The sequence below is a fragment of the Oreochromis niloticus genome, linkage group LG5 (genome assembly GCF_001858045.2).
Source record: "Oreochromis niloticus isolate F11D_XX linkage group LG5, O_niloticus_UMD_NMBU, whole genome shotgun sequence".
Taxonomy (NCBI): domain Eukaryota; kingdom Metazoa; phylum Chordata; class Actinopteri; order Cichliformes; family Cichlidae; genus Oreochromis; species Oreochromis niloticus.
In genome coordinates, this window is record NC_031970.2 from 15,815,963 (window position 1) to 15,834,380 (window position 18,418).

At 39.8% G+C, this 18,418-nt stretch overlaps 1 protein-coding gene across 2 annotated transcripts; it reads right to left on the reverse strand.

Annotated features, from left to right (window-relative positions):
• Positions 1-944: 944 nt before the first annotated feature.
• Positions 945-16,736, reverse strand: appl1 (adaptor protein, phosphotyrosine interaction, PH domain and leucine zipper containing 1). 2 transcript variants are annotated; one of them, XM_005453593.4, is made up of 23 exons: positions 16,535-16,736; positions 15,044-15,142; positions 14,872-14,931; positions 13,425-13,496; positions 13,191-13,278; positions 12,881-12,922; positions 11,554-11,612; positions 10,538-10,684; positions 8,702-8,784; positions 8,444-8,605; positions 8,048-8,236; positions 7,896-7,938; positions 7,764-7,820; positions 7,317-7,408; positions 6,869-7,048; positions 6,481-6,533; positions 5,745-5,919; positions 5,534-5,570; positions 5,295-5,435; positions 5,160-5,210; positions 4,990-5,079; positions 4,266-4,401; positions 945-4,092 (listed from the first exon to the last, which is right to left on the reverse strand). In XM_005453593.4, exons 1-23 carry the CDS (start codon positions 16,586-16,588, stop codon positions 4,085-4,087), a joined length of 2,118 nt encoding a protein of 705 aa, XP_005453650.1. In that variant the 5' UTR covers positions 16,589-16,736; the 3' UTR covers positions 945-4,084. The 2 variants fall into 2 exon arrangements, with proteins under 2 accessions (XP_005453650.1, XP_003448404.1); XM_003448356.5 differs by having other exon boundaries at positions 945-4,401.
• Positions 16,737-18,418: the final 1,682 nt, after the last annotated feature.

Sequence of the window (18,418 nt, forward strand, 5' to 3'; positions counted from 1 at the left end):
TATATTTGTTTCTTTTTAGACTAGGAAAATAAATGTCCTCGTCTTTAAAGCACTCTAGCTATTGTTGGTTTAAATGTGCTACGTGGTGTATATGCCCACAGTTTCAACTTTTGAGTTCAAGTTATTATAGCAATTAAGCAGTACACACTTTGTCAAACAATAAGTCTGACTTAATCAAATCACCTGAATCCTATTATTTACAAAGATAATTCTGTCCTTTATCAATCATTATATGACATTATAATTAAGACTTTAAAAAAATCATCTGTCCACTTTCCTCTGCTCTTTTGTTTTAATTTGCATTCCACATAATTTTATTTTACTGCGCTCCACCCAATTTCAGTGTAATATTTTCATTTAACACAGCTACTTTTTGCCAAATAAAATTTTTTTATAGACCAATGCTCTATTTATATATTAAGCTTGTATACACTGCAGTATTACATAAGGTATCATTATGTAAATATGTAAACCATGTGACAGAAAATTATCATCATTAAATATCATTACTTTAAAACAATTTTTTCATATGAAAATGCAAAACAATTTGCAGATCCACCTTATGTAGAGATAGTTGTTAAAAAAAAAAGGTATACCAATATAATGACTAAAATTTACTAAATAAGCTTCATGTTTTATTAACTAAGACTTGAATGAAGTTATTGAGCCCGTAAAGTCTTCAGGAAACTGCCAAAAAGCACAGCTCACAGACCTGTAGAACAGCTGCCCCCTGCTGGCCATTACACAAATAAAATACAGATTAAAAAATACATTTGGTCTAGTGTTATAGCTCACCGCACCACCACTGTGTCATAGCCGGCACAAACATAAATAAAACTTTTAATCTTTGTCTAAATGTTCCTCTCATTCTATGTTTGTCTGAAGCTCGTGCTGCTGGTGAAGGTTTGCTTGAAGTGGAAAACAAGAGCAGACTGAGTCAGGCGGATGGAGTTAGTGCTTTATTATCACCGTAAAGCCTTTTATTAATCATGACACGGGAACATCAATCACTGAAACGTATTTACAGCTCAACATCAGCAATCCTGTCGTGTTTACTTCGTCTGTAAAGTGCAGCTCTGCCAACACGAGTCTTTCACTTGGTTACAGCAAAAACAAGAAAGCAATATCTCACCCCCACATGTCCCAAAAAACTCAAATAAAAATAAAATCATCTTCAGTAACTGTTGATTTCGGCTTTTTAGAAACATCTCCGCTACTTTAACCTCCCCACAAATGGAGAGGTGTGTCTGTGACCTCTTAAATTCCTACATGAAGAAAATGAAGCTTTTTTAAAAAAAATTAAAAACAAATAATCATCGTGAATCACTCTGGAAATGATGAATAAATGAATAATGAATAAATGTGCGACGAACATATAAGGCCCCAAACAACAACCCACGTACGCATGCCTGATAAATATTAAGACATTAGAAACAAACAAATGGACTCAGCAGGCAATGTGAAAGAAGATGGAGTCTGTTTTTTATGACACACAGGTGGTTATTGGTTTTTCAACACTATATCAGAGGAGCTTAAAGTCTAGTGTTTTTCTTTTATGAAAACAGAAAGCCATGTTCTCCTTTTAGTTTGAGGAAACTTGTTGGACTTTTGTCCTTTTCTCTCTTTTATTTATTTATTTATTTTAAACAGACCTCCATCTTTACAAATGTCAGACCAGTGATTCACAACCGGAACGGACCAAGAGAGGAGAAAAAAAAGCATCTTTGGCTCACTGACGTGGCCTTAAATCTTCATGGTTAATTGGTATGAGAGCTCATTAACGAGCGTTACTGTCATTCAAACTCTGCTTTCAGTCACATGGGCGCCGACCCTTACAGGACGCTAACACACACATACAAACACTGCATACGAACAGCTTGAAATGCTGGAATACTGGACTGATTATGGCATGATATGGCTTCCCTAATAAATACGGGAAAAAAAAGTTAAATTCAGAATTTGTCCAGGCCTGGTTTAAATTGAAATATTTTTTCTGGTTTAAATCAAATTGTCATATTTCTGTTCATACTGGTTGTGCTTTAAAATCTTTTTCATGGAACGATCAAGACTTAATAATAAAAATAAAAGCGGATTTTTCCTTTAATATTGGCACCTGAAAGTCAAAGAAGTGGACCTTGGATCCATCTGGAGCTCAGCTTTGAACCAAGAGGAGCAAAAGTGAAGTTGTATTCACGATAAGGTGGACGACAGGTGTAATTTAAGTGGTCTAAATTTTCTCAGCAGGTAACAATCACAACATAGGTCTCTCATGTCAGGGAGTCAAATCCACAGGTGTCAAAAACTTTTAAAAAAGAAAAAAAACAAAAACATCCTTCAAACTTTCAGCCATCAAATGTGTATCACAAAGTGAGCGCAGGTAGTTGAAAGTATGTTGACTTTTTATCTTTAAAGGCAGTGGTCAAGTAAAACGTACACGTTTTTCTTCTATTCTGTAGTGCCGTTTATCAAATAGATAATTTTGGCGTAACTAAAGTGAACTCACTTTGTGGTGCCCAAAGTAGCAATCTTCACTGAGCGAGCACAGACCAAATCATGCAAAAACAAGGAAGTCCGAATACTTACAGGATGAATTTTTCCCTTTACACCTTTCATTCAGCAGCTGCTTTCAGGTACTATCAGTAAAGCTCAAGCACACCTAAGGCCAAATATTTTTCATTTTTGGATTTGGTCTATACCAGGGGTGTCAAACATATAACCTAAGGGGCTGAATCGGCCCACTGGATAGCTTACAAGATGTGAATTTTTAATCGGGGAGGTTTTGAGTTACACATCTTTAAAGTGAATCTATTATTATTATGATCTATTATCTGCTATTCAAACTTTCTGTTTGCAAAGTGGAGCCAATCAGAAGAAAGCTGGCTTTTGTTAGTGGTTTCAAGGAGTGAGGCAGGCTCTGTCACTGGAGGATTAAACCACTGTAGGTAACTAAGTAAGATTAAAGTGATATTTGTGGGAAAAATACACCAAAAAACCCCAAAACAGACCAACACTGACCATTATTCTTATTAAAGTGTAGCTTTGAATATATCTATAGGTGAGGCACACCAGAAAAAGAAATCAATAGCTACAGTGAAACGGTTAATCGAGGTCCAGTGTAAGAGAAATAAAGATGATTCTGAACCGTGAATCACGACTCAAGTCCAAGAATAAAAACTGGAGCTGGAGTGGACTGTAAGATGTCCCTTTAAGAGTGGGTCGATTTAAACTTTACTTAAATTAACATTAGTGTCAACTGATCAGCATTAAGGGTCTAACTGTTGTTTACATATGTCCGTTTCCATAAAAAGAAAAATATACTTAATGTTATAAAGAATATAAGTTTTCCACCACTGGTCTAAACAGCATCTGAAAAATCCACCCACATTTTTCTGCAGTTAAATAACATCTAACATTATTAATAAATTGAACACGGTGTTTGTAAAAACAGCTGGTTAGCAGTTACTAAAAATTCATTTTCTATTGATCAATTAATTGACTAATCAGTGAAGATCTGCTGTGATGTGTTGAAATGAAGCCAGTGACTACATGTAAGGAAGGAAGGAATCCTTAAATGACCTTTTCAAAATAAGTTTCAGCTCATCAGCTTACCCCCCCCCCCCACCACCTTTTTTTTTTTTTTTTTAAACCAACAACACTGATGGAGAAAGTGGATGAGGTGTCCTGTTGCCCTCTGGGACCTTCATCATGGCTAAAGAAACCATCACTTCCTCTCAAAGTGCACTCATGCAAGAGCCGGTACCGACAGACCCAGGTTCAATATTCTTCTCACATTTTGTTTTACGTCTTCCATATTTTTGTTAGCTCTTCTTATAAAATAAACATAAAAACAGAAACTTAGAGGTTAATCTATATTCATGTCTTTTCTTGAAAGTGGAGCCGGTATAAAAGCAGCGTTTTTTTTTTTCTTTCTTCCTGTTTTTTTTTTTTTTTTTTTTAAAACACACAGAATAAAACACGAGTCCTGGATGAGGCATTTCCTCACCTACTCCCCTTCTCCCTTTTACAGTGAGGGTGTGTTAGATTTTTTCCTCCATTTCAGAGTAACAGGCCTCCATCACAAGCTTCAGAGTCCTGCACAGAGGAAGCACATGTTTTTCAGTTCCAGGCAGTCCGAGCGGGCGGATAGCTGGGCGGGTGGTGTTCCCCTCCTCTGATTCCTGAGCTGTGGTCTCGATTTTACCAGCTGGGACTCGCCTGGGAGGTAAAACATGCATCCTCTGAGTGTTGTTAAGCTTCAGACTCACCCTTCTTCTTCCCCTCCTCTCCAGCATCACTGTCCTCTGACTGGCTGTTGCTAAGCACTAGGAACTGTCCATCAGAGCCAGGCGGGTTGGCCGGGCGACTTGACGCAGCGATCAAGCGGCTCTGCTCCTCCAGATCCTGCAAGTCAGTCAAGAGAAGAAGAGTGAACTTTTTTTTGCGCATGGTGTTGTTTTCAGCATTTGGTGGCAGATGGAGCTTTTAATGGGGCAAGTGTAAGACCTGGACTGAGAATGGGAGGAAAATGACTTGAAAGACCTTCAAAAAACCACAGTGACCTATAAAGATGACATCTGACAAGCGCCACAGTACCCTTAATGACAAATTCATGTGGTTTGACGACCATTAAAAAAAGAACTGCTTAGTTCAGAAAAGAGCTTCAAGGGTAACTCCAAGGGGTAAAGAGTTAAAATTGGCTCCTTGGATGCAAACTCCAAAGAAAAAACATGGTGGCTGAGACTTTTGCACAGCACTGTAAATATATAATATTTTCATTCATTTAAGTCAGACAAAGCAAAAATGTCTTTAAGTGATGAACCCCAAGGTCCAACAAACTCACAGCCTAATCAATTAAAGTGGTGATGATGGGTCATAACACGTTTACATTGTATTACAGGCTAAAAACACGCCCTGACTGCTCGGTATACTCTGCACATTCGGTGTAACAGGGGAATAATGTGACGTTTGGGTTGAAAGATAAAAGATCACCTTCTCGATCTGTCTTTGCTTGCTCAGTTCCTCCTTCTGTTTCTCTTTGGCCTTATCCTCCTCCTTTTTCTTCTCCACCGCTTTACGGTCCTGCATCAAAAGAGCAACAATAAGAAAAGAAGCGTAAACATCCAAAGCAACACATGAATGACCACCGGTAACAGTCTCACCATCTCCGAGTGCAAGGCGATCTGCTTGGCCAGACCAATGCTGTCACAGATCTGAAACGCATGAAGAAGACAGACAATCAGACAGAAAGAAGGATGTGTTACACAGCCAGTTAAACAGATAAACGGACACACAACCTTCTCTCCATCGTTGTTGGATTCAAAGATGTAGCAGACGACTCTGCTGTCGCCCCGCCCGCTTGCCGTCTGCAGAACAAAACCAAACAGCCTCTTGTTGTCCTGATGGGATGAACACTGCACCACAGTGGAGAGAGGGAACTGCAGCGAGACACAGCAGGATGCCAGTGAGCAAAGACAGAAGCGACACTTCAAATCTTAGAAACAAGACAAAACTGGAGAAACTGGGGTCACCGTACCCTGAGTCGCGTCACTTGTGTCTGAGGATCAATTAGCCTGAAAAATAAAAGACATATTTTAATATTAGAAGATAATTGCAGTTTATTTCAAGCTGGCATTTTATTTTATTTTTTGTTGAATATGGTTCCTGTGGCTCATGCTTGAGAAGTTAGTCACACAACAAACATCAGCTTCATCCAACAGGCTCAAAATGATCACTGCAGTTCCTACTTGAGGCAGTCGCAGGTGACCAGCAGGTGGGACTCGGTCATCCTGAAGATGTTGTGGATGGCTCTGGCAGCCAGGATCTGCCTCATGGTCTCAGAGATGACATCCACTGACTCGGCAGTCTTCACCTCCATGGAGCCCAGGAAGCGAACGATAAAGAGCTGGTGGAGGATCGAGTCTGCGCAGCACAAAAAACAGAAAAAACAAAACATACTTCATGTACGGCTGTGGTTCCACTCGAGTTGTGTAAAAGCTGATTCTTTGGTGGTTTAAATGTCCCTTTCTAATAATTAAATGACTTTAAATTATTTTAAACTGGTTGGGATTATGGATAATAATAATGGAAATAATAAAACCCATTATAATCTAAATAAATACACCTGTATTTTCTGCTCAGTGTTAAAATACTGTCATTCACTAAATAACACTAAAGGCCACAGAGATGATGAGAAGAAGAAGAAGAAGAAGAAGAAGAAGAAGAAGAAGGAGAAGAAGGAGAAGAAGAAGAAGAATGAGCCAGTGGAGGATAAAACAGTATTAGTAATGAAAAGTAATGAAAAAAGATTATTGGATATTTCAGTTTAAACCTTTTTTCTAAATCAGCTTAATCCTGGATACAATCTTGCCAGAATCCCATTGGTAACATTAACATGACCTCTGCATGTGTCTTTTAGAAGATAAACAGGTAAATAAATAAATAGAAATTGATAAAATAGTCGAGACAGACAGACACGAGTACCTTCGCTGTCTTCTGCTGTGCTCTCTCCTGACTCCCCAAATGGATTACTTCTCCTGCAGAGAAGCACATAAACACAGCCAAACAGTCATATTTTCAAAGCTTCAAATATATCTGTCTTCACATTATTAGTTTAGTTAGCTTGCTTTTTGTTCTGTCATTGCGTACTTCACAGACCGTGTAAACAGTAGACATGGGCAGAGCTGCTTGAACTCTAATGTTCACAACACTCTCAGCACTGTCTGCGCCACATGTAGCACAGAACCTTCAAATCTGAGCAGATGGTGCTGCGCGGTCAGGCGGTATCGCCACGTTATGCTGCCAGCTAGTTTGTGAAACACATGCTGGAAAGTTAAACAGTGATTCATCATTTTCCCTGACAGACACGTACCTGCCGGACTGCGGTGCTGTTTTGTTCTGTCCTGAGTTCTCCTCGCTGACGGGGGAAATTATGTCAAACTGGATGGGTGTTTCTGGGGCAACCAGTGCATCCAGTGAGAGCACAGAAAGAGCAGGCGATGGCTCGGAGCCCACAGAGCTGATGCTGCTCGCTCGACCCGTTCGCCCCTTACTGGATGGGAGACACAGAAAGAGCGAGAGAGAGAGAGAGAGAAAAAGAGGATGATGACAGGGCTCCGTAATGAAATCTGGACCACCTGGGGCCCTACTTCAATAAATCATGGCAGCCGATAGCATTTTGTGAGGGTGTTGGTAATCATTACTCTCAGCTAAACCTAATTTTGAAAAAGTCTGAACCCTCGAGCAGAGAGAACAGGTAGAAATACCCAGTCTAAAACTCAAACTAGTTTGACAACCCACTCACCCACACGCACTCCTACCTGGTGGGTCTCATGCTCTCGTGTCTCTGTTGAAAGGACGGTGATGGTGTCACAGCTTCAAGAGCGGATTGGTTCACTCTGGCTGCAAGCTCCTGCCAACAAGAAGTAACTAGGAATTACTGTGAGCGTCTGGTTTCTAATAGAGATGTTTTTGCTTCTGTACGTGTCAAATTCCCCACGTGGCGTACTGTCGCAGTCACAAAAAACTCGGGGGAACACAGATATTAGATCAGATCTTCATTACCAGTACCTCGTGCCAAATAGTCAAATTTAAAGTAGTTTCCACAGAAAATCTATAATCTCCCAAGAGTTTAAGGTCTTCTGCACTATCTCACAATATTGATGCTGATATTTTACAACACATACTTCGCTGGCTAGACTACAACTAAAATAGCTGCCAAAGGTATACCACAGTGAACGGTAAGCAACATGAAAGCAGACACAAACCTCTGCATTTTCACTCAGGTAGATCCTCCTTGAGATGTTGTTGATGGTGGAGATCCACTATTGGAGAGGAACAACGTCAGAAAACAGCAGCAAACTCAAAGGAGGCTTCATAAAGTTAGAGAAGTATTTTACCTCCTCGCATTCCTTCCTGCTCTCCGCCTGCAGCGTCACCACTCTGACATAATAAAGAGAAGAAAATGATTTTTTTTGACCTAAGAATTAGGAAAAAAAGGGGGCGGGGTTGGGCACATCTGAGAAGAGAAATATAAAAAAAGACCTCTCACTTTTTCCCATCGAAGGAAGTGACCTGAAAGCAGAATCGGCGGTCGTCACAGTCAACGGCCATGACAGAGGAGTTGTCAAGGTCTGTGACCAGCCCCCCCGCCACCTCTCCCCGACCCTGTTGCATCAGGTTTCCACCCTGTGTAAAGAAGTACTGACGCTCCCAGGACGATGACACTAGCCCAGTCTTACTGTGAGACAGCAAAGACACAAAAAGGATTTGACAGTGTTTACAGTCAGGGATCAAACCACCAACCTTCCAATTAACCTTCCTCTACCTCCTGAGCTACAGTCACCCCAAAAAGAGATGCTCAATGTAAACACTGTTCTGGGTCTGTGGGTGAAACAGGATTAAAGCTCACTAAGAAATAAAACACTGAAGTCTTCCTGTGGCTTACTTCCGGATGTACAGGTAGCCCTGCTTCCTGGTCAGGTTGCGACACACAGGTGAGTGGGCGGGGTCGGGGTCACATGGTGCATAAAGGGCATCACAAGCCCTCTCCATCTCCTGGATGGTCTGTTGCATCTGCCCCACCTCCTCCTCCATTTCCCGGCGTACACTATACACACATTCACATGTTCATTGTCAGTCATTGCTAAAATCTTCATGTCTCCACGTTAATGAATTAACAGTTTGGGGATGAAGGAGTTCTTACTTCTGGACACTGGTTCCTATAGTTCCCAGGAATTCTTCCCACTGCTGGGTGAGATTTTCTGACCCCAGCTTAAAGAAGCTGATCTGAAGAGAACAAAAACAGGTTGGTAACAGTCACTTTCCTTTGCACGGCAGCAGTCTGAAGTTTCTCTCTGCTACCAGTGAGCAGTTTATGTTGTGTTAATTCACCTGAGGGACTCACATGTAGTTATCTGATATCAAATTTTCCAAAGCTGTAAGACCGTTCAATGAATATTTGATGACGATGATGATAAATTGTATGATTGTATGATTGCATGATTAAAGCTACAAAGAAATATTCATCTTACAGCATCTATTTTGCTATGACTGTTTACAAAACGGGGGGCAGCACAGTGGTTAGCACTGTTGCCTCACAGCAAGAAGGTCCTGAGTTCAATTCCACCATGGCTGGAGTCTTTCTGTGTGAAGTTGGCATGTTCACTCCGGCTTCCTTCCTCCCAAAGACATGCAGTTAGTGGGGAAAGGTGTGAGTGTGAATGGTCTTTGTCATCACTATGTCTATGTGACCTGTCCAGGGTGTACAGCAGAGAATGGATGGATGTTTACAAAATGCAGCAAAAACTAGCTTCTACATTGATTTCAGCAGTATTTAATTACCACAATTTCCCATATTCAATGCATTCACAGCTCTTCAGCATCTTTTCACACGGTTTTGGTCTTAAATCTCCTTTGCAGAAACTCTGTCTCCCCCTTCTGGCAATAAAGGCAATCCATGTTTGTTCTTGCCCTCATTCACCGGCTGTGGAACATATCAGTTTTCAGAATTCCTCAATGAAGTTACCTGGAAGTGTGTGTGTGGTCGTCACAATAAGAGCTCACTCCTTAGTGCTTCCTTTGTTACCTCCTTTAGCAAAGGATACACTGAACCATTCTTCGTAAAAGTTAAAGAAACAAAATGAATACCTATGCCACATGGAAAATGCACTTTCTTTTAGTCTATATTTGGGGCATTTTAGTTTAAGACCCACATCAACAACATCCACCATCAGATTAAAAAGTCTGACTCTCAGAACACCACAATTTTTTTCCTTTTCTTTGAATTTTCCTTCATATCCTTCTCTGAGCTCAAAGCGTTTTCCATCGAGTTTCTTTCCTGTTATAAACTATTCTTGGATGCTTCCCAGGTGTTTTAGACTACTTAACCTTTGTTGCTACAGGTCCTCCCCTATTCAAACCTGATTACAATGTGTCACCACTAGTGCGCATGTGTGTGTGAATATCACCTGACATGAAACTGTGTGCTCCAAAATACACAGCTGCCACTGATAGTGCAAAAGCTTCAATGAAACCAAACTTAATTTATTCACATAAAAGTTCAGCAGTCCAGCTTAAAATGTCTGTCAGAATTGTTTTACAGGATTACCAAAGAATTTCAAAGCTGTTTCCAAAATTCCCAGAATCAAGCAGGGGGATTAACATTTTGCCAAGTTAAGGAGTTTAATGTGTATTTCACACTGTTCTGGCTTTTTCTGGTGGAAAAGAATTTCGGACCTGAGTCAGATATGGAATCCAGTTAACATTTGGTTAAGACCTAATGTTGGATTTTTAAGGTGTACTGGTCCTATCTCTCTCTCATCACCCCCAACCAGTTGCAGCAGATGGCCGCCCCTCCCTGAGCCTGATTCTCCTGAAGGTTTCTTCCTGTTTTTCTCACAGGAGTTGTCTGATTAGGGTTAGCGCCTTTTGGTGCCTGTTGTTGTGATTTGGAGATATATATATATATATATATATATATATATATATATATATATAAACACAGTTGAACTGAATTACTCTGCAGTAAAGGTGTGCACACCTGTGCCTGCATGTATCCCAGCAGCGGCTCCAGCAGAGCTGTCTTCTTCTTGTACTGCAGAGTGTTCAGTGAGCAGAAGTAGTGCATCATTGTCTGGTGCTGTTTCTTGCGGGAGGTGTAGACATCCTCCACCACCTCCGCCCGTAACTGCAACACACGAGACTCTTATTTCAGTAAAAAGCCAGATAACATTATTCACTCGCATAATATCATTTGGTCTTGATAATCATTTTCCTTCTAGGAAGCTGCTGCTTTGAGGAACGTGAAACTTGATGAGAGACTTTTTAAAACAACCCAACCCCATCCTTCATCGCAGCCGCATTTCCACACAGTCATCACTTCCTGTAACTTTAACAAAAATACTACTGAGGAGTTTTTGCTGTTGTTTGTTTTGTTTTTTTAAATAAAGCAGATTCTGTAAAATTATTTTTATAGAAACCAAAATAGAGACCAAATATATATATATGTTTGGTCTCTATTTTGGTAAAATAATGTTACATATATATATATATATATATATATATATATATATATATATATATATATATATATATGTGTATATATATATATATATATATATATATATATATATATATATATGCATTTCTTTCATTAATATAATAAGGCTTAAATTAAATGAATAAACTTCAGTGATTTGGAAGATTGAGGGAAAACAGAGAAAGCATTTAGCTCTTTTAGTTCTACGTTCATACTAATATGTCTTTTTGACAAAGCACAATGAGCGTGCTATACATGCAAAATATGAAAATTATCCACAGATGCCTGCAGCTGTATTTAAATGGTAAAACCAGCTTCTTCTTATCAGCTCAGCCTTCCAATCTAAACAAAGCTGCTAAGCTTCTATCCATCTAACTGTGGATGTTTTTACAGTTAAATAGAAAACTTTCCAGACTATGATTTACCATTTACAGACATGTAAAATAAAACCGTGACCACAAAAGTCAATGTATAATTTGAGGTGTGAAGTCATGAATGGTAAACCTAAAAGCTGTTACCTTGTCGTTATCCCTCCTTTTGGATAAGCGACTGTATCTGTTAATTGCCACGTCGTGATCTGCACACAGAGACACAGAAAACATTTTTAATAGTAAAATATATTTTTCCCTTTTAATGGTTAGAAAACCCGAAACTGCCTGAAATGCACACTAAAAATACCTAAACTAACTAAATTTCACAATTGCAAGTAATTTAGCTTCTATTTGTACCATTTCAATAATTTTTCTTTTATATATAGGCTTAAAATTTAAGATCTAAAGTTAAGTACTTACTAGATCACAAAAGATTTAAATGAAAGCTGAGATGAAAGCACTGTGATATACAGAGTTCAACTGCTGTAGTGTTGTTTGGGGAGTGATAACACGAGCTATATCCATTGTTAAGGACAGACATGAAGGTTTACTACACAGTAGTATCCTTTAATTCTATACAAAATATATCTGACTGACTGAAAACCAGTATGAAAAACAGTGTGGGGAATTTCTGTGCAGTAGGATAAAAACTTAGGCTTAATCTCATGTGTAGGCAACTTTTTTCCCCTCCAGAGGGCCATACTGCCAAGATCAAATGGAAACATGGTTAGAGGTTAGAATGAAAGTACTAAATGTTAAATGAACATTTATGTAAGTCTTGTCAACTGTATGATATGAACTGCTGCATTGCCTGAATTAAACAGCAATAAAGTCTCACTGCAGTGACTGGCCAAGAATTATACTGCCTCTTAAGCTAATTTTCAAACACTGCGGGTCAGAATCAGATGGCTTTATATTGCACATGTGTGATTTATCTAGACATAAAGTATATGTAGTACAAAAGTACTCAACCACACCTTTAAATGTTTGAATTCAGGAATTTTCTGTCCAATTTCCACAGATGTATAAAATCAAACACCTAGCCATACAGTCTGTCTTTACAAACATTTGTGAAAGAATGGGTCATTCTAAAGAGCTTACTGCATTTGAGCATACCAGTTTAATAGGAGCCACCTTGGCAGCAAGTCAGTTTATGAAATATTGTAATGTAATATTCTATTACCAGCTGTAAGTGGTATTATTACAAACAGGAAGTGTTTAGAACCACAGCAAATTCGTCACAAAGTGGCAGACCGCATCAAGTTACAGAGCGAGGTCGGCATGTGCTAAAAGGTAAAGCACGTAAAAGTCCCCATCACTCTGCAGAGATCCAAAACTCATCTGTTATTAACATCAGCACAAACCCTATCTGCCAGAGGCTTCATGGGAAGGGCTTTCATGACTGGAGGTGCAATGCAAGCGTAATGTGTAGGCGATAAAGTGCACTGACTGTAGTTTATGAGGTACAGCTTACCACCACTGGCTATTTGGAAGACTTCTTTAAGTGTAAGGATCTCTGGGGAGACAAAAAAAACTCACATTAGAGAGTAAAGTGCATCTGTTTATGTAGCAAGGGCTGCTGCTTCAAATTTATTCTACTACCATAAATATTAAATATGTATATTAAAAGTAAACAACTAACATAGCAATGCACAAAATAATTTAAATTATGTGTCACTGTTGATGGCAAAATAAAATTTGTAAACTGAAAATTGACATTATGCATTATTAACGTCTCTAAAGCAGTTTCAAAACTGGGTGAAAGATCTTAAAGTGTTTTCTACCCTTCAGGTCTCGCTCTTTAAACTGAGTAATGGGGAACATCATGGCATCAGCAAGCTGGGTGGACAAGACAGCATGACAGGAGCTGAGCTAGAAAGAGGAAGAGAAGGGGGAAGTTAAAATCCTAACCATGAATCAGATCAACAAATACAAATATAACACTAGTTTTTCTTATTCTTTTTATTTTGCACCAAATTTGCCTGTTTGGGACATCAAAACATGCAAACCTAACTCACTTCATCGATGACTTTTGCAAACTGTTGCAGGGTAGAACTCATCACCTCATCATCACCCCCGAGAGGAAAACGCTGCAAACAACAGCGACAATAAGGAAACATTACACAGCTGAGATTAACACACAGATTTCTGGATGTTATTAAAATCGCTGATATTTTCTATTATGGTAAAGAAAAAATCTGAATAATGCTGATCCAAAGCTGTTTCTAGAAGACAGGAATGGCCAGACTAAATTTGACAGAGGTGTGGTAAAGGCAGATGTGTGTGAAGTAACAGATAAGAGCAGAAGGCTCGTTGTTACAGGATTACAGTTAGGGTGATAAGTTTAATGGATGGTGTTACAAGGCTGACATTTAGTATTTTATTGCCCTTTTTTAAGGGTCTATTGGTATAACAAAGATAGGCTGTTATAACAGTGAGGCTATTATTATACTGTGTGGCCTGTGGCTTGTGTGATAAGACTGGGAAGCTACACCAAGCAGTGCCAAAACCTGCAGTTCTCCCAACTGACCACATAAAGCTGGCTCCAAAAATGTTTTTCAGAACAGTGACTTCGAAAAAGGCGGAGCATTCTTAGGGAAATTGGGGTAGCTTAAAAGAAATTTTAAAAGTGAAACTACGGCAGAATTAAGAAAACTTTTAGAAAACTCAACTCAAGAGACGAGATTCTGAGACCGCCCAAGTGGAAGCCTTCCGCCACTTGCCTACAACCTAGAAATTCTGTCCATAAAAATTATGAACAGAATCAGTGACAAAGGGCAGCCCTGGCAGAGTCCAACGCCCACCAGGAAGGAGTCTGACTTATTGCTGGCTATGCGGACCAAGCTCTTGCAACGGTTGTATAAGGATCGAATGGCCCGCAGCAGTGGGCCAGACAGCTTCTGGAGTATTTTGAATTGCATGAATCCTCCTTAGTTTCCAAAAATCAGTCAAATATTGAGGCACCACTGGGAGCTAAAAACAGTCCAAATTCTTTCAACTCCCAAACGATTCTCCAGAGAAGTGACTCTAATTATTGTCTAATGCTGATTTTTATCCTTATTACCATTTATCTTCTATGCTTTGTATGGTGAGTTTGGGTTTTAAAAAGGCGCTCACAAATAAAATGTATTATTATAAAATAGGATTGATGAAGTTTAGCCAAGTTAGAAGTTAATAGTGAGGTATCTCAGCCAAGTCAAACTTCCCCCAAGGGAATGTGTGAAACAATCCATGCACAACACAAAGTTAGTCATTTATATTTTGCCGGCTGGCTATGAAAAAGTCCTGATCCTAAGCTTAATGTCCACACTGAGATCTCAGTTGGTTCAAGGGTGATTCATTTGTGAAGCTTTCAGATATTTAGTGTCCAGCACTTCTTTGTAATAATAATAAAAATAATAAAATAATCTAGTGTTTGAGTGTGTAGACTTGTGCTGCGGTTGGGGCAAATATGGTGTTTCCTACCTGTTTGTCGTATTCTTTCAGCAGTCTGGAGGTCAGGTGTGTTGCAGCACTCAGCTCATTCTGGAAGACAAATCAGCAGCACTAAGAGCTGGACACACACTATCCAACAGCAGCACATTATTGATTTTGTGTTTATGTGAGTGAGTGAGTGTATGTGTGTGTACATGTGTACCTGTGCATCATAAATCCTCTGCATGGCCTGATACAGTTGTGTGCAGTAGTTGGAGATGGCTGCAGTGTCCTCCTCAAAAACTCCCAGCAGAGACCGTGTCTGCAAACAAAAACCATCAAAAACAAACAAACAAACATCATGCAGCTGATTTAACTACATGATCTGTTTTTGAAACCACACTCAGCTTACTTGCTCCCGATTATTTCCTATGCAAGTGCCAAAAACTTCACCCGGATCCATTTCTGCAAATCAAACACCTGCACCCACTACTGCTGCTCTCAAGGTGTGTCTTAACATCCTGCTGGTCCCTGTCATTTTCAAGGCATTAGTCACTGTGAGAAATAAATCACACTCTCAGGCTGTTTTCCTGAAAGCTGAATGGTTGCAACATGTTGTGTGATTATCCTGAATGTATTTCACCCTGCTGTAAATCAGATTTTACTGCTGCGGTAACCTGGTTTCTCTCCAGCTCCCACTGTTAAATTACAAATATAACAGAGCAGACGCCTAATGTACACCGAGAGAGTTAATAAGAGACTGGAGTGGATGAAGCATAAATCATTAGTTATATAGACTAAAAGATTTTGCAAAGACTGCAGAGTCATACCAGCAAATCTGAAAAGTTCCCACCCAAACCTGATAGAGTCAGCTGATTTTTTTCTACTCTATAACTTTAACATATCATGCAAAACTTTATCTTTGTATTATGAATATGTCTGAGTTTCAGTCCATCAGAGTACAGGCATTCGTCAAAATTAGTTTCCCTTATTTTAATGCTCTTAGAATTTCTTAGAAACATGAGATAGCCACATTACATTTTCAGGGTTGAAAGAACAGTTATGCAAATTCTTTTGGCTCTTGCAAATGATTTCTGTGCTTGACAGCAGCAAGAATTTCCCTGTGCTTTGAGAGCCGATACCCAGATTATCCTGACTATTAACGTAAGTAAATCCTGGGTATGTGCAGCTTCAAACCAGGTAAGTTTATACACTTTGACCACACCTCAATCCGTGATGTCACAGCAGGTGTTATTCCTAAGATTTTCAGGAAACAACATCATTGCTCGAGTTGTTTTTCTGTCCATCTGCAGCAGTGCAGTTGAAGCTTTGGGCACGGTGTGACACCAACAGAAACACAACACTGGTGTTTGACCAGATAACCATCACTGGGCAAGAGGGAGGAATGATTAGCGAAGTGGCTACGGAAGTTGCAGGTTAACCGTTGATTTATGTGCTAACCAGCACCAAATCTGACATTTCAGGATCTGACAGCTTGGCGAAAGCTTCCACCACCTGATCCATAAAGCAGTCAGTTTATGATCCCACTGCATAGCTGAAGTATCCAGCTTGAGAAGCTGTGATTAGCTGTGCCGTTAGCGATTAGCATCATTCCGATGGATGTTGGCAAACAGTCTACAAAGACAGTTAGCCTAGCTATAGACGTGGCTAGCATTAGCTTTTAGCTAAAGCCCTCGGGGAGTAGAGCTGTTACCTGCGGGCTGTCCTCCAGCGTCTCCTCTATCGGTAGCTTCTCTATCCCGGGCATAGCTGCTGCAGGCGTGTCGATGATCTCTGAGAAACGCAAGACAAACACACAACAAATCGGTCCGACAACTCCCACTCAGGATTTCTGGGCTACACGGATTCACAACACCCCAAAACAGCTCCTCCCGGTTCCACATGCCACGCCCTCTACGGGGTTTTGGATTGGATAGAAGAAAATGAAGCCAATGTGATTGGCTTATTTTTTTAAAGGAATATTCACCATTTTGGCTCTAACCGTCAGTTCAGCGATAGAGGGATAGCGCGTACACGTCAGAGCCGTAATGGCGACTACTTCGGCGAGTTTCCTGTTGAGATATTTTTTAATCTTATTCAGAAATTTACTGACGCCACATTGTGTACAATATTTTAAAACGCGTTTTTTACGGATAGTATTTTTGTAACAGATATTTAAATTTTGAAATGTTCAACTTTCCAAAATTATTACCACAAACCATATACACTGAAAAAAGAACCAACTTAATTGAATTATTTCAATTGGTAACACCTAATTTAATTAAGTTCTTTGAAATGAAGTTAATACATTAGAGTAACACAACTGATTTATCTAATGTATTAACTTCATTTCAAAGAACTTAATTAAATTAGGTGTTACCAATTGAAATAATTCAATTAAGTTGGTTCACCTATTTTCTTTTTTCAGTGTAAAATGACCATGTTTACAAATATAATTGTTTGTTGAGAAATGATGATGATGATGATGAGCTGAATAATAACTCTTCTTCTTTTAGCGGCTCCTTTTAGGGGTTGCCACTGTGAATCATCTGCCTCCATCTCATCCTATCCTGGGCATCTTCAACCTTCTGCAGGTCCTCCATAACTGCATCCATGAATCTTCTCTGTGCTCCTCCTTTCCTCCAGCCTGGCAGCTCTGTATTCAACATCCTTTGTCCAATATATCAACTGTCCCTCCGCTGCACATATCAAAACTTTCTCAGCCTTGCATCTCTAACTTTGTTTCCAAAACACTCTGAGTTGTCCCTCTCATACAATATTCATTCCTAACCATGTCCATCCTGTTCACTCCCAATGAAAATCTTAACACCTGCAGGTCCTCCTCCTGTTTCTTTTGTCAGTGCCACCATCTCCAAACCGTACTTCATGGCAGGTCTGATTACATTCAAACCATTCACTCTTGCTGCTATCCTTCTGCCACAAATCACCCCAGACTCTTGTCTCCACCTACTCCATGCCTGTCTTCTTCACCTCTCTTGTGCAGTCTCCGTACTTTGGACAGTTGATCCCAGATATTTAGACTTCTCCAGCTTACCTCTGGTCCTTGTAGCCTCACTGTTACACCTTTCTCCCTCTCATTCATACTCGTACTTGTTTCTGCCTATACTTTAATTTTCACACCTCCACTGCTCCAGGCTTTCTCCCAACTTCTCCATACTCTCACAATGACATCTGCAAACCTTATAGTCCAGGGAGACTCCTGACTACATCTTCTGTTGACCACTGTGATCACCATTGCAAACATCAGTGGCCTCAGAGCTAGATATCACTCTATCCCAGCAGTCTCACTAATCCTCTACACTTCCCGATCCACTAACTTTCATCCAACACATCCTCTCCTCCCTCTCGTTTTCTTCATTTATCAGGTCCTCAGAGTACTCCTTCCATCTTCTCAACACACTCTCTTCACTTGTTAGTACATTTCCATTCTATTCTTGATTAATCTTTTCCAGCTTGATTTCACTGCCTAGCCAATCAATACAAGTTATTTCTCCTTCCTCAGTGTCCAGCCTAAGATATCACTTACTATAAACCTTTAGAGTAGGGGTGTCACCACCAGGGGTCCGCTTGCGGCCCA

Coding starts and splice junctions, on each gene's coding strand:
- appl1 (XM_003448356.5), bottom strand. CDS start 16,588: ATGCCCGGGATAGAGAAGCTACCGATAGAGGAGACGCTGGAGGACAGC. Junction 6,534..6,868: donor ACAGCACCGCAGTCCGGCAG/GTACGTGTCTGT, acceptor GCTTCTCTGCAG/GAGAAGTAATCCATTTGGGG. Junction 5,080..5,159: donor TCGCCTTGCACTCGGAGATG/GTGAGACTGTTA, acceptor CTTTTGATGCAG/GACCGTAAAGCGGTGGAGAA.